The sequence below is a fragment of the Falco punctatus genome (genome assembly GCF_963210335.1).
Source record: "Falco punctatus genome assembly, chromosome: Z".
Classification (NCBI taxonomy): domain Eukaryota; kingdom Metazoa; phylum Chordata; class Aves; order Falconiformes; family Falconidae; genus Falco; species Falco punctatus.
Window position 1 is genome coordinate 19,553,913 of NC_137586.1, and position 16,952 is coordinate 19,570,864.

At 41.4% G+C, this 16,952-nt stretch overlaps 1 protein-coding gene across 1 annotated transcript in view; it reads right to left on the bottom strand.

Annotated features, from left to right (window-relative positions):
• The window catches only part of CDC20B (cell division cycle 20B), a 35,877-nt gene that overhangs the window by 5,627 nt on the left and 13,298 nt on the right, over positions 1–16,952 (bottom strand). Inside the window, exons 3-8 of the mRNA XM_080373113.1 lie at positions 13,261–15,174; positions 9,098–9,197; positions 6,257–6,367; positions 4,669–4,865; positions 3,725–3,819; positions 134–362 (exon numbers count right to left, since the gene is read on the bottom strand). Coding sequence (XP_080229239.1) covers positions 134–362; positions 3,725–3,819; positions 4,669–4,865; positions 6,257–6,367; positions 9,098–9,197; positions 13,261–13,425 — 897 coding nt within the window. The 5' untranslated portion in view covers positions 13,426–15,174. The remainder of the gene's footprint in view (positions 1–133; positions 363–3,724; positions 3,820–4,668; positions 4,866–6,256; positions 6,368–9,097; positions 9,198–13,260; positions 15,175–16,952) is intronic.

Here is a 16,952-nt window from a genome sequence, read left to right on the forward strand (position 1 = left end):
ACTGCATCACAGACAGGGAGAAGAAACTAATAGGTATCACTGAAATAACTTGAAAAATTTCCTAACTGTCCCCATCAACAATGTGATTTCAAGAGAGCAAATATAGAAAAGCAGACAATCTTTTTCCATATACCTTAACTGCTGAAGAATGAGGTATGGTTTTCAGTGGCTGCAACTGCAATTTCACACCAGGGTCACTAGGCCAGATATTTAATATACCATCACTAGACCCACTGGCCAGCAACTGGTCGGTTAGTGACCATTTCAAGCTGCAAATGCTTTTTTTGTTGTGGCGAAGAGTCCCAACATGGTGTTGAGCAACCCGAACATCATGGTGATGAATAGATCCTAGTCGTGAACCACTGTAGATGAGAACAGACAGCATGGGTTTAATGTTAAAGAAGACAAGCTACAACATCACACTGATATGAGTCAGATGTGTGGTTTCAGAAGCAAACCACATCAGGGTGGTGCATCTGCAGAACAACACTATTTCAGTAAAAGGAAACACAAACCAACCATTGAAAGCACACCCTGACTGTAGAGGTGGCTGACAAGAGAAATAAGCCAAGCAGCTGCTCAGTTCAAGCCAGACAGAATACCTGTTCTCTCTCATGGTTTTCATTTCCCTGAAGATATATTGCACTGTATTCCACTAATCCACACCCTGTCAAGCCATTTAATGTAAACTATTTCCTGTTCTTCATGAAAAATCATTTTGCAAAATTATTTTTGCCAAGGCCAGATATGGCTCTATGCCCAACAAAAAGGGAGTGTAAAACTACATCGCTCTGGGAAAGGGCTTCCTAGCAAGTAACTTGGTTCTGTCTCTTCTCCCTCCCACTTCCAGGCTTAAATAAATCTGCACAGCTTGACGCTGTTGCAGTAATTGCCTGTCAGGAAATGGATGCATGGTTCTACAGCCAGTATCATCAGTTTATCAAAAGAAGGAAGAAATATCCTGCCTGGAAGCACAGCTACTGTTACAGCTTAGTTCTGAGATACAGGTTTTACATATGAACAGTACAGCTGAAATGAAAATATTGAAAATACCTTGCAGTACATTTTCCTGCCTTTCTAAGGATACTACCTACAGTAAACCTATGACAAAACAGAAGGGCTTCCTGCTGGAAATTCACATTTCCAACACGATGACATGTATCTGGCATTACTTATTAATTGAAGGCAATAATGACTGGAGACTGTCCCATACCGGCTCTTCAAAATATTTCAGATCCAAGTTGAGTGATGTGGAAACTTTAGAAAAGCACACTCAAAACTGACCGATTGCAAGAAATGTCATTCTGTTGTGTTTGTATTATGGACTTGCCAAGCTCTTGAAGTTCACCAAAAAGCATGAAAGATTGCAACCAAGCAGTGCTTCAGTGAATATTAAGCAAACTTTTCTGGAAAATACCTAGAAAATACATGACAATATGTGCATTATATGCAAAGCCATCATCATTTGCCTCCCAAAGATTTACACTGATTTTTCCTACTAAATACTATGCAGAAAATTTAACCAAGTATATCGGGTCTGGCTAAGATGGAGTTTATTTTCCCCATAGCAGCCCTCACAGTGCTGTGCCTTGCATTGGTAGCCAGAAAGGCAGTGATAACACACCGGTGTTTTGTCTTTTGGCTACTGCTGAGCAGCACTCGCACAGCATCAAGGCTGTCCCTCCAACCTTTCCCTCCTCATCAGTAGGCTGGGGGTGGGCAGGGTCTTGGGAGGGGACATAGCCAGGACAGCTGATACAAACTGACCAAAGGGATATTCCATACCGTATGACATCTGCTCAGCAACAAAAGCTAAAAGAGGGCGCGAAGCATGTGGCAGCATTCATTATTATAACTTTTGTCTTCCAGAACAACTGCTATGTGTACTAAAGCCATACTTCCCAGCAAGTGCCTGGACATTGCCTGCTGATGGGAAGTAGACAATAATCTTTTGTTCGCCTTCACTTCTACACACAGCCCTTACTTTGGTTTATTAAACTGCCTTTATCTTGACCCAAAAGTTTTTTTCCATCTTATTTTCTCCCCTCCCCATCCTGCCGAGGAGGGGAGTGATAGAGCAGCTTGGTGGGCACCTGGTATCAAGGCAAGGTCAACTCACCACACCAAAAGAAACAGAACTGAATTGCCAGTGTTGGCCATATTAGGTTTTCGGTACTTCTAGTGGTATGCATGGGAAGGAACTGGGGTCCTCAGAATCCTGGCTGAAAGGAATTTTTTCCACTTGGCATCAAATCAGAATTATTTGCTTTTGACACAGAAGGTGCCGTCTGTTTTGCTAAAGACAAAAAGAAGCCAACAAAATTTTGTGATGGATTAATTTATGGTACTGAAATTTATTTACAGGTTCATGATGATGTGTTGTTGGGCTATTTTAAACCACTGAAATTAGTATGTAATCCCAAAGTATCGATTGTCCACAGTGAAGTTTACTGTAAGAATGTTGCTTTTATTTTAGTAACAATGAGTATTAACTTCATATCTTTTTTCTACTTATACAGGTATTTTAATTCTGCCTTAATGTTAGAATGAACTGGTTAGTTTCAAACCTAACAAGAGAAATAAATGTTATCTCAACCTAATCTGTTAACCATAACAGTTCACTGGTTCATGCTGAATTTTATCACCAATTTCTATTCAGATAAATCTATAATTTGATTTTCTCTGTTGCTTTCACTCCTCTGGCCAAGCTGAAATGCAAATTGAAACTATTGCGTATTCTAATAAGGTCATGGCATTGGCAGGATGTTCTAGCTGCATCCTTGTAACTTAACACACGCAATGTACCAGCTCCAGTAACAGCATTTTATTAACCGGTTGTTCAGCCGGTATTCTTGTACTGCACTGCACCTAGCAGACCTAATACAATCAAAACCCAGAGCACCTTGAAAAATCAAAATAACATTACCTCCAGTGTTCATATCCAGAGATACCAGTGTAATTTTGAGTTTAACAAGTCAGTCTACCTTTGCTATTAGTTCTGCATTTAAGTAAAACAGAAGGCTATCATATGATTTTAAAATCATAGAAGCATCCATCCTAAACAAGTCTAACCTAAGCCCCTTCAAGTGTGAGTCAAAGATCTGAAACAGGAAGCGGGAGGAATAAAACAACAAAAGAGTACACTTGATCTTTCTCATCTGAGTCCCCATATTGAAATGATCCCTAAATATAAAATATTCATCAGCTAGTTTAAAATTCACCCTTGGCAAAGCAAAGATCAACCACTTCACTCCTGCTTGGGTTGTAGGTAGCAGTGAGCCAGTCTTCCTTTGCAGATACCCAGCTAGAGAGGTGTGTAACTCTTAACAGCTGTGTTTTGCTGTGCACCTCAAAAGACAGATGCAATCTTGATATCAACAGAGGGGCAGACTAAACTACATGTCCTTTCCCTGGCACTGGGCAGGCTATGATCAGGCTTTGTGCAAAACCAGAGCCACAGTCTCCACATCCTAGTAAAATTCTGCAAGTGCTGACAGTTTTCTGGAAGGACAGTAAGAAGAGAGATTAAAGAGGCAGGCTAAATCCCCTTTGGCTGCTTTCCTGCCACACAGTAAATCTACATATTATTTCTGAGATGCCTGGTAAGTAGAGGGACAGGATAAATCATCTTCGAGCAAAGCCAAAGAAAACAACCAAAGTGAAGGGGACATTTGTATAAGTAAAAGCCACAGGACTCCGCCTGGGAATATACTACACCACTCACCTGCTCAGAATATGATGATTCCAGCTCAGCGCTCCAACTACAGACAGGTGACCAAACATATTTCTCAGCCTCTTTTTGGTTTCAATGTCCCACAGCTGCCAAACCAAAAAAAATGGGAAATACAAATTCAACAACAAAAAGAAAAAAAAATTCTTGCTGTCTTCATTTGTTTGCAAGTAACCCACTTCCCAGTTCTGCTCTGACATATGGACAACCTCGAGCTCATTTGTTTCACAAGATAAGAAGGAGTATTTCCAGATTTTGGCAGCTATATCCATGATGCTGAAGTGGATTGAAGAGAATGCACATCTCCTGAGTTTAAAGCTATTTATTAACATGTATTTGGAAGTCTGTACTTGAAAGCACTGGCCTTCAGTACCTTCAGATTGCTGACTCAGGACTGCAGCTGGTAGGTCCCTATATTATCTAGCATCTCAGCCAAAGTCCCCAAAAAATCTTTTGATAATAGGACTGTTGCATAAAAGCAGGCTGACAGATATGTGTATAATCACACTGAAGTCAGATTCTCATGTGTGAATCCATAAGGAGAGGTCGAGAGGTCAGAGTATGGATCACTACAATAATCTTAGCAAGAGAGATACAAGAAAAAACCGTGCTGAGTAAAATAATTTAATGAAGGAGTTCCTCTTACTAGTGAAAAAAAATCTGATTGTCTCTGGACAACTGAATATATTTATTCAGTCATCAGCTTTTTAATGGCTTCAGAGGCTCCATTACATACAGACAACTCTGGATGTTACTAAGCCATTCAGTAAGGTGCAGCCTGATATAGCGAAGTGCTATATGTTGTCTCCAGCAGAGTTCTTCTGTAGTTTAGCCCATCTTTCTCGTTTGTTTTCTTAAAAAAAAAATCAGTATCAAATTGTCATGTGGAGACTTTAGCTAAAAATGGAAAAAGACTAAAAAAGTAGACTATCTAGTACTTGTACTTCTCCATCGCTGGTGCCAATTGCAAGGCAAGTTCCTTCTTTTATCCAAGCCAGAGAAGAAATGTATTTGGAATTCGAATTCAAATAAATTCTTTCAATGGTTTGAAGAGCTCCTCCCTTCCAGATGTGTGCAGCAGGTCCTACAGCAACAGCCACAAGATTTTCAAGGCTCCAGTCCAGTATGTTTAGATCTAGAAGAAAGCTACCAAAAATTACTGCAAAAAAGTTGTAGGTAACAGGATGGAGTGAAAGGGAGTATCATTCTAGGGGAGAGAGACTTTTTTTCTAATAGCTATGGGAAAACTTCAAGAGAATGCTTCTACGAAACCATTACTAGCAAGTATTGCTCCTACATGAAGGACAGTATCTCTAACTACGTAAGGTCTCCACAAGACTAATTTCTACAAACTGGTACGTTTGCACAGCAGGATCTGACTTGCAGCTTCTCCACTAGATTTTTTTAATCTATCACGCTGTGTTTTGGATCACTATGTTATTCACTCTTCATTTCTGCCACCAGAAATGAGGCTCCCTCAGAAACCACTCCAGTTCCAAAACCACCCTTGTTCCAAGGTAATTCTTGTAATTGAGAAAGACATAGGAGAGAGCCTATATGCTACAGTCTGTCCTACATCCTCAGGTTAATGATAACATTTATGCTGCTAATGATAAGGGTTATGATAATGATTTAGGGCAGCTTAAAAGTCATGACCTCTGAAGCACAGAAGACTTACCACAGGCCAAGGTCTGACATAATATTTTGGTAACTAAAATCACTCTGAAGAACAGCTGAATCCATCGGTCAGCTGTTTTAACTACAGTCCTGATCGGTGTAGCCAGAAATCACTTCCAAAGACTTCTGTTCATGCTGTTAGTCTTGTGACATACTTTGTGCACAGTGTAAATCACACAAACTTTTGTCCTGTTCATAGATATACATGAACACTTGCAAAGATATGTTGAAAAAAAACTCCACAGGGCAATTACAAACACTTGCACATAATGAGCTGTTCATTAGATCTTATGAACTGTTAAAACATGTATTTGCTGCTGTAGACCAGAGATCCATGTGTCTTCATGTGCAATTTGTGCATGTTTAATTTTTCCCTGTGCACCACCAAAGACATAAATGAGAATTTAGTTCAGAAGGTATCTATCATCTGTCAATGTATTTATCAATGTCACTGATCTCTGCCAAAACAAGAGATTTCAAAGTCTGCTCAATAAAGTTGCTGCTGTGTTGACTGGCTGCTGGATATCCAAGGCTGATAGCTGAAACGTTTTAACTTAATTAACCAGAGGTAAGTAAATTGGTTTGATTTGAAAGTTGTATTGAGATCTACAGCTGAAGGAAACTACATGAGAGTTAGGTAGTATTGATTCTAGGGTTTGATCAGTCATGTCTCTGTCCTGGGACAGCCAGTTTTCAAAGATGTGTCCTTATAAGAAACATGACTTCATGCATATGTCCTGCAGAGTTTCCATTTTATATGAAGGGGACACACCTTTGCTATCTATCTTGAAATATACATAAGAATCCCCATTCTCTGTGAAAACCACCACACAGGAGAAATTAACTTACAGTAATCATTGCGCAAGCCACTAATATGAAGCCTCACTTCTGGTTCCCATAGTATGGAAGGCTTCATGGTGGTAACAGCTCTGAAGTCACTATGGGTCCCCTCTTGGCATCCTGTATTTGAAGATTCATCACACACAGATAAGTAATGCAAAAACACCACCAACTTTTCTCATGCCTAAGCCTTTCACATTCTCACTATATTTGTCTCTCCATGGTCCAGAGGAGGCCAGAAGGGTCTAATTTATCCTGGGTAGGCTCCAAACATTAGACACGCTGAACTAGGTGAAAGCCACCTTTTACCACCTCTTTCAAACCTCCATAGATTTAGTCAGCTAGAACAGAGAATAGGGAACCCTATACTCTGTTTAAATTGTACCACAGCTCGATACGGAACATGGGGATTTTTTGCCTTTTTCGCCTTAGTTCTCTGTCAAAAGTTGTTAGTAGCAGAATGTTTCATACATGCTCTCCCACTTCAAAACCCCCTCACACAGCAATAAACTTTGCTTTCTCATGTTAATTTCTCACCAAAAGGTCTCCCCCATCAATACCTAACCACAGGAAAAGGTTTTTAAAGCACATGCACCTTGACCACAGCACACTAAGCTTGTGACAGCACATAAGCAAGAAACAAAAGCAAATACAAGTACGAGCAAGCAGAAGAGTCACCCTTTATAGTCATTGTCTAACTTATGCTTCAAGGACTCCTAAACATCATAGTAAAAAAGCCAGATCATTAGTGCTATGAACCATTTAATGCTAGATTTTTATGTGTAAGAAATCATTTTAATGTACTATGCAGAGCAGAAAGGCGGAGATTCACATTTCTGTGCTTCTCTCTGTGTTTTGACCTCCTTTTTCAATTATTCTCCAGAAAGAAGTATTTGCAATAAGTATTAAAATTTTCAGGGGCAGAAGACACTACTTATCTCTACTGGTAACCTCCTCCATTCAAAAAAATCCAACACTGACAAACTTAAATACACAGATAAACATCCTATATGGAAGTCCAATGACAAATTGTGGAGAAGTTATTTCACGCGGTCCTTCCTTAGTCTGTCCTGAATCTTCTCCCCTAATCCAAAATTCATTTCTGCCAGACCACAACTATTTCCCCTCTCAGCTGTGGTACCCCCTTTCTCTCCAAATAAGGACTGAAGATGAGCAAGAAGCAGACCACGGTGATTTCCTTCTGTGTCTAAAATTTTGTGGAGTTAAACTATCAAGAAGGCTTGCAGGAACAACCTTCTCAGACCTGCCCAACAGGAGATGTAACGCTGCATTCTACCTCTAAAAGGTCTAATGTCACTGAAATTAGATTTGTCTGTACAGAAAAATCTGTATTTCTAATATCTAGATTTGTGGTTATTTTTCCAAAACTTTACCAAACCTTTCTGAATCCGGCCAAGTAAGATAATTCAGGAAAATTAAGGCTCTTAATTGCAACAGTGAGATGAATGGCAACACTTTTGAAACACTGAAAATGCTTTTCTTCTTTAACATTGGTAACTGGTACTGAGTAGTGAGATATAAAGGATGAAATCATCTCTGTAATTCATTTGAGGCTTCTCTTCTCTCGTGAGTAATTAATTTGCCTACTGCAAATTCATACTGAATACGCCATCAGGTCTATTCACCTACTTCATAGACACATGAATGTGCATAACAGGCTTTTTAATTAGTGAAAATTAAGCTTCATTACACCATTTTGTGTTATTTTGCCTTGGTACCAGCAGATATCACTGACTTTTAATTTCTTTTAATTTTGGTCTCACATGTCTGTGTCACTTCTCACAATGAGACTCAGGAAGTGGTAAGTAGTCAGTACTGTCACACTAGACCACATAATCAACAAGTGGATGGGTGGAATAAAAGCCGGTATTCCTGATAGCTGTATTCTTTTGCCATCAAGAAAAGAACCACTGTCAACAATTCCTACACTGTTGCTATTGACTGTTCTGAAATGAGTCTTATTTGCATGAAGAAGAGCCACAAAGGCATATATAAAATCTATCCCACAGCTCCCAGCTTCTTCTACAGGAGCTGAACTCCAGATTCATAAAGAAGCTTTTCTTAATGTTTTTACATGAGTATGAATCAGGCCTTGACTGGCAAGAACCCATCATATACAGAAATAGCCAGATCACCAAAACAAATCATCTGTCCAAGACAGACCACAACAAAATATCTGCCTGATATTTAATGAATTCCCTCATACTAAAACAACTCTGGGAGTATCTGTATTATTTCACGGGTTAGCTCCTCACATCCCATCTCTTTTCCAGTCACCTGATCATTCACACTCCCTTATGCTCATTCATTCCCAGGACATCTTTTGAAGCAAATTTACCAACTCTCCCACAGATGAAACCTGAGGGAGTGCGAGGGACTGTTCACTCCAGCTGTATTTACCTATAGGTAAGAGCAAGAAGACTCGCCATCTCTGCATGTCTTGCACTCTCATGTACACAACAGTCCATATATATGATACATATCCTGTGCCCTTTCTGCAGCACAACTCTACATTATTTGTAGGGTTCTCAAGCTGAAAAGCTAAAAGGAAATTAATGTTTTAGGGTCATCAACGCATTAAATGGGGCCCAAAGGAAAGCCAGGTAAAATACTAGGGGTGAACCACACTGAAAGAGGTATAATACTATCTCTTCACAGATGGTAGGAACTCTAAAAAAGTAGCCCCAAGCAGCATAGATCTCAACCACTTTGTATTATTCTGAAACACTTGCTGGAACAGGTAGATACACTTGCTTTTCCAGTGTAGATGCAGCCTGCTGTATCTCTCTGTTTAGCGTGCATGACAATATTTGCTATACTGGGACATACCTTTCCAGATGCAACTGGTATTTTCACAGACCTTCATGTCACCATTTTCTGCAATGCTGTATCCAACCTCCTGGAGCATTGGAAGCTGAGAAGAACATATCTGCTAATATATTGAAGTGAAAACATGACTTAGTGAAGAAATCTGTCAAAAACCTTATTTTAACATCATGGATAACACAATTCCCACCAAAGGACTCAACACTTGTCATATAAAAGCTTCAAAACAACTTGCCTCTTGGATGGGAGATCAGTAACAAATACAGCATACCAGTGTCCAAATCGTGTGCTCTAATTTGAGCCACCATCTTCCCTTTCACAAAACACCAATTCACTGCTAATGATCACACAAACTTTAACAAAGTTGTTTGAACAAGACCATCTTACCAATGGAAGAGGTCCCAGGCCTGTACATCTGTAGGTCACCTGCCAAACCTTAGTGCCCTCTTGTTCTCTTCTGAATTGGCATTTGGGCTAATTTTACCAGCATGCAATGCCATGTTTTCTACATGCAGACAGTAAGTCTGATGCCTCAGGCTTGCTCTATGAGAGAAGATCAGTTTTGTGGTGCATAAACTGTAAGGCCATTGATTCCAGCATGACACCTACTAGATGTCAGAGTCCTCTCCCAAACCAGGGCTCCAAAGCCTGGACTCCATGATCCCATTCCTTAAACCAGTTCTACAATATGAAACTGAAAATATATACAAGGTGTCTCAGAGGAATAAATTTTTTTCCATTACATTATTATTTCCTTGGGCATCACAGAAATAGATGACACAGCAAAAATAAGAAAAAGGAGATCAGAATTTTTAACAGAACCTTTTCTTTTTTCAAAAAAAATTAGCTTAGGTCTTTAGTCAAGATTCAAGCAAAGGCTCAGATCAGCTCACCCAGGATATGAACTTCTTCACCAACCCCTAGTGATATGCATTTCTTCACAACGTTCACTGAGTTGAATGCTCTGATGCCAGATGCCTGTTTGGTCTGTAATTCTTTATTTACAGTCAGGTGGAAATGCAGCTGATGTTTTTACCAGCCACTCAAGACTGGTATGTATTTCCTCTAATGTCTTTGAAATCTGTCCTTCCAAGCACACTCAGTGTTACTCTTCTTCAAAACCCTGTTGCAATCATGATAAAAAATGTCTTACAAAAACATAGTGGAAAAAAAGTTTTCCTCCTTTACATATCCCAGCTGTTCTACAGCAGGCCTGCAGTTTTGAGAGGCACTTTCTGTATTATTTATATAGACAACTTGGCAGAAAGTTAATCAGATTGCTTGGACCTGTGTCCCTCTAAAATAAGTGCAGACATTTCTGTGGAAAACCAACTGTGTATACAAGGAAATAATCTTCTGGCCCACAAAGAGACCACATGCATTGATTGGATGTGAGATTTTATTTTTAATGTATTCCATCCATTCATGTTACCAGGCAGTCAAATTAAATAGTCATTAATTACTATATCTAAGAAAATGTATAGATTTTCATATGGTTTTAGCCAGGACTGACTTCCAAATGGTTTTAGGAAGAACTTGGGGTTTTGTTATCCCACAACGTTATCTCAAAGACCCGCACCCCAAACTTTTAGGAAATGGCTGTGGTCCTTGATGTCAAACACTGAATATCTTAGTTCTAACTCAGCTCCCACTTGTAAATTACAGCATAACTCCAGGTAAGTCACTTCACAGGAATGACAGACTGACACATGGTCCATACTGGGACCTGTACTGTTTAATATCTTCACCAATGACAGACAGTGGGATCAAGTGCAGCCTCGGCAAGTTTGCAGCTGATACCAACCTGAGTGGTGCAGTTGACATGCCTGACGGATGGGATGCCATTCAGAGGCACCTGGACAAGCTCAAGAAGCAGGCCCATGTGAACCTCATGAGATTCAGTAAGGCCAAGTGCAAGGTGCTGCACCTCAGTTGGGGCAACCTCCATTATCAATACAGGCTGAGGGAGGAAGGGGTTGAAAGCTGCCCTTCTAAGAACAACTTGGGGGTACTGGTAGGTGAACATGAACATGAGCCAGCAATGTGTGCTCACAGCCCAGAAAGACAACTATACCCTGGGCAGCATCAAAAGAAGCATGGCCAGGAGCTTGAGGGAGGTGGTTCTGTCCCTCTACTCTGCTCTGGTGAGACCCCACCTGGAGCACTGCATCCAGCTCTGGAGCCCTCAGCGCAGGCAAGACATGGACCTGCTGGAGCAGGTCCAGAGAAGGGCCACAAAAATGATCAGAGGGCAGAGCAGCTCTCCTGCAAAGACAGGCTGAGAGCGCTGGGGTTGTTCATCTTGGAGAAAAAAGATTCTGGGGAGATCTTATCACAGCCTCTCAATATTTACAGAGGGCTTACAGGAAGATGGGGACAGACTTTTTCAGTAGGGCCTGTAGCAATAGGACAAGGGGTTATGGTTTTAAAGTAAAAGAGGGTAGTTTCAGACAAGATATAAGGAAGAAATTTTTTACAACAAGGTGGTGAAAGACTGGAACAAGTTACCAAAAGAGGTGGTAGACGCCCCATCCCTGGAAAGATGAGGCTCTAAGCAACCTGATATAGTTGAAGTTGTCCCTGCTCATTGCAGGAGGGATGACCTTTAAGGGTCCTTTCCAAATGAAACCATTCTTTGACTCTATGACTAAGAGTGAAGACAATCACCAATGACACGTACTCATCTTTTAAAAGATTTTACATTTTAAGGAAGAATGTTTTACACACAGTACTTCATAGAAAGTTCTTACCATTTCACAAAAGAGTTCTATTAAATTTCTCTGTAGGGTGAATTCAACTAAGATTACTAAACCCATTGAGACGTATATCTTAACACTCAAAAAATTCACAGACTTTCCAATCAGACCATGGAGTGGGGCAGGAAGGACGCTGTTGAAAGGATGATTTCCCAGACTATTTTGCTTATTTAGAAAGGAAAGTGATTGCCCGGAGGACCAGGTTTCCCAGAATGATGTAAAAGCATGGTCTTTTTCCAACATCCAGCAACTTTCAAGAATACAATTATTACAAGGTATCAGTCAGTGAGCCTGTTAGCCCACCTGTCCTGACAGTATGTCCTTCTTTTCTTAGAAGTTGAGCTTGGTACCCTCACAGAAACTTCTCAATAATATTAATTAAGGATTCTAAACCACTATAAGCAAGGACATAGAGCATGCATCTCTGAAGCATCCTTACTCAACAGCTACGGTCAACAGCTATCAGTATCTTCAGTACTGAACTTGCAACTGGTGCAATCAAGGAAAGGAGAGCACACCAAAAAGAAAAAAAAGCATGGTCACTGACTAAAAGTTTACAACTTAATTATTGAACAGTCACAATTTGATAGCACTAAAGTAGATAAGTTGTTTTGAGTGTAATGTTAGGGTAATGAGTTTCACTAATGCAGACAAGCATCACCCAAGAATTCAATTTTCAAGAAGTTGGTGAACAGAAATAGGTGGGTGGCTAGAGCACAGGTTTATTTAGGATGACCAAAAAGCAACAGATAATGCCTAAAAAGTGGCAGTGTCCACTGGAAAAAAGAAGGTATAACGTGTACAGCAACAGAAAATAACACCTAAATGCGAAGTGATCTGAAGCCTTTGTTTCACATATTAGGCAAATTCCATGCGTTCTTTTATCCTTGAACAAGAATCTGACCTTTTACTGTCATGACAAAAAATTTTACTCTCAGAAAGCTACTTTCTGCCAAATTTCTCATAGCATTTCTGTCTACGTGATAAAATGAACAGCTACATCCTGCACAACCGAAGAAATTATCTTCTTCGCACATAGTGGTTATTAAAGCAAGTGGAAAACTGAGTCATTCATGCTTTGCATACTTTTTGCAATGTATGTTTTCCCTCAGAGGTAAAAAACATATCTTGAGGGCTTTGTTAGCTTGGTTTCAATTTTAGTTTGCAGGACAGTAATCTGAAGGAGGGGGAGAGAAGCTAGATCAAATAAATAACAAAGTTGCTCCTGACATCTCTTTAGCAGGCATTTCCTAAATGGACCTCCTCACGTTGCTGTTTTCCATGCCAATAAGGCAGTATCCACATAACAGATTCCAGATCAAAAATAAGATTTAAAAACAAACAAACAAACAAACAAAACAACAGGAAAACAAATACCCTACCAGTGCATCTGAATGTTGTATTACTCACTTGTTTCTTTTCCATTCCAGCTCTCATATTATTGCTCCCTTCCAAGCCTAATGCAGCATGACTGCTAGGTAGAGTCACAACAGTTTTCATAACGGAGAGTTTCTTAGGCACCTGAGGTGTCACTGCAGAAAGAATTTCAATGGAATCAATTCCTTTAAAAAACATCACAGGAATATTTGTCAAGTGCTTCTCAGAACAGCACCAATTTCATAGTAACAGTACTCTAAAAGCAGATCTGACACACTAAGTGGGACAATGCAAATAAGTGACATTTGAACCAGTCACCCTTGCTTTCCTTTTGTCAGTGGAGACATTTCTACAGCATTATTCCTCTTATCCTAAAACATGTGTCTAAATAAAGGTCAGATTGATCGCTCGCTTTCTAAAGAGTGCTTGTTTACTACTGCAGCTCATAACCAGCCTTATATTTATCACCGGCTACACAGAAAATCCATTTCTGATTTCCCAGAACCTGTATACAGCCTTTCACCACTGCTAACAGAGACAGCATGAAGGACTTTTTATTCTAGAAACTGAAGTAGGGAAGACTTCACCCTGTGTTAGAACCCGGCTTTCTTAGAGCTGGGCATGTATTTCTGAACAGCTCTGGTATTGTGCTTAGCAGAAGACAAATTGCACTTTCTAGCCAAGAGCCACAGCATCACAGGAACATATCCTGAACACTAAACAGCATCTCTTATTTGTTCTCTAAAGATTTCAATTATTAATCAAGAAATGAGCTATTTAGATCCCTCAGTCTTCCAGGAAGCTCTTCTTGTACGTGCTACATGTAGAGCCTTCCGCACTTTCTCACAGGACTGCTGGAAGTAGGAGTTGGTGAGTTCAAGGGCTCATATTCAGCCTTTTGTCAGCTCCTTCTGCTGTTGAGGAAGAGAAACAGCTTCCCCTATAGTCAGTTCTTCAGACAAAGTCCGAGTACTGAAAGTTTGATCTGTGTTGTGAGCGGCCCTCAGGTCTCTCCCTAAAGTGAGCCGAGTGTGAGCGTCCCTTGGCTGCTGTCCCTTTGTCAATACTTGACGCTTCATGCATTGGAGCAGACCCAGTGACACAAGGCAAGCTTCTCCTTCAGCGAGCGTACGCTAGAGCACATGCAGGCATGTAGACTGATCCAAGTTCTGCAGTTATGGCCGGGTCTGCAGCAGCTGCGCGTAAGGCAAAGGAGAAGCAGAAGGAAGGGGTGAGGCCTCATGACTTCTCCTGCTCTCCTGTCAGTTATCGCTAGCTACTCCAACAAACCCTGCACACTGTCACAGCCCAGTGCCACTTAAACTCGGCCCGATACAGCCCGCACCACAGAGGAAGAGAGGCTGGTCTGCAGTAAGCGTCGCTGGGCTGGGGGTGAGACTGACTTTTCTTTCTCCTTTGCACACCCACCTCCACGACCTGCTGCCCCGGGCAGCCTGCGCACTGGTAACAGGAACCTTAGCCCCAGCTTTCCTTTCACGACAGCGGCGCACTGCTGCCCTGAGGCCGCCGTCCCGCCGCGCCTGGGCAGCCCTGCGCAGACCGCTGCTGCTGCACACCGCCATGCCCGAAGCACCTGGACACGGCCACCGCCCAACACCAGCCCACACCTCACACCGGCACCCCGCTCCGGGTTGCTCCAGGATTCCTTCCTGGCACCTTCTGTGAGGGAGCAGTGGGTGGACATCCGCAGTTTGGCCACCCTCTGCACGAAAACCCTCCGCACCCCGCCTGACCTGGAGCCTCCCCGGGAGCGCGGCCGCGCTGGGGCCCCGCGGAGGCAGCGAGGCGGGCGGGGGAGCGGCCTCTCGCGTGCAGCTGCTGCCATCTTGTGACAATGGGGCTGCTCGCCGCCGCAGCGCGGGCCGCCAGCCTCCTCTTCATGGAGCTCTTAAACCCGGAGTACGTGATCCTTTCCGAGTCTGGGACCTGCACAAGTGACAGGAGACAAAACACCAACTAAAAAATGCGTCATGACTTAACAGCATTCCCGTTCCTCAATGATGTTTCAGGTGTTTGTCTGCTGCGCTACAAGGGCTCAAGCCCACCTCAGAGCAACGGGCCGTGGAAACGGACGCTGGGCTGAGTATGGCTCCAGCAGTCGGTCACCTGGGTGGAGAAAGAGTAAGGAGGGGGTAAAAAACATAAAGAAATGTTTCTGGTTAGGTATGTAGCCCTGAAAACTGTCACACAGCCTGTAGCAGAGAAAAAAAAAAAACCACCAACTAAATCTGTGTCACTCATGCACTAGGCTACAGCACTGGCCTTTGAAAGATCCGAGATCTTCAGACACTTTCCATAGGCTCATGGGTCTGGTCTTTCCTAAGACATGGGCATTTGGGCAAACCCACATGTCAGCTGTCTGGAACCAGGCTGGTATTCTGATCTTCACTCAAATGAGGGCTTAGATCTCTTCCGATTTCTGAATCTCACCACCACTGCAGCTTGCTCATGTTACTATTTTTAATATTATCTCACATTTTTTAATACATTAAGGCATACTAAATGAAAATTCAATGACAGATTTACATTTCTTACTTTCAGATTAATTCATAGAGCAATTTGTGTCAGAAAAACATAAAACATAAGAATGTACCAAAATTTGAAATCTAACAGCCTAGATAATACTGAACACAAGGCTTTGTTTTTCAGACAATTTTAAAGCAATGTTTTAGGTGAAAGTAACAACAGTAAGGAAGCACAGCAAGTATAATAGGCTTCTGGATCATTATTAGGTACTCCAGTAATATTTATAATACGCTAAGTCTTGTAATTTTTTTTTTTAATTTCTGAAATAATATTAGATACAAATTACAAGCTGTTGACGCATAACTTAGACACCAGGATCTTGCATGGATTTTCTAAAATCAAACACATTCAAATTTGCTTTTAAAGTCAGAATCAGTCACCTGTGCTTGCTTGTTGAGTAAAGCTTTGTTCGTTACAGCACTGAGGTCTGTGCCTTTTCTGTCCCTGCCACCAAAACACTACTCACAGGCCTCACTGCCATACAGAGATCAAGCCTCACATGTCCTCAATTCACGGCAAACACCCATACAAATACTGAAATGTCACAGTCTTTCCCAAGCATCTCTCACGTAGAACTGCATGAAACCCTCTATATAGTCTTGTTACACAAAATGGACATGGGCTTTAGCTATTTAGAGATTATAGAAATGGTTCAAATCAGGGATAGATGAGGTGATCTCAAAGTTGCTGAAAAGCAGCAGACCCCCAGATTCCAGGTTTCACCTTCAGAAAGTCCCACTCTATTTTCATCCTTTAAAATGTAGCCTCTCAGCACAGCAAAGTATCAGTAATAAGAACGACAACTGAGACAGCAATCACTCTTCAGTGGTGGTTTGGACAGGCAGGAAAAGAAAGTTAGCAGAGACTGACAGGCAACATGGATTGAAAGACAAGTAACAGCTTAGAAAAACCCCCAAAAATAAGCATAAGCAGGACAAAATAAAATTATGGAAGCTGAAAGGAAGAGAGAGAACAGCAAATGGACATAAAGAAAGAGAGAAGGACTGAGGACAGGAAGGCCTGATGAAAGACAAGAGGAAAATTTTGGGTTTTCCATAACTGAGTTGTAACCACTACATGTTGATGTGCTATTAGAAACCAAGAGCAACAGGCAAGCATCTCTAAAATAGAAAACAATAAACAAAGACAGGTAAGACACCAGACCTGTGTGGCATTGA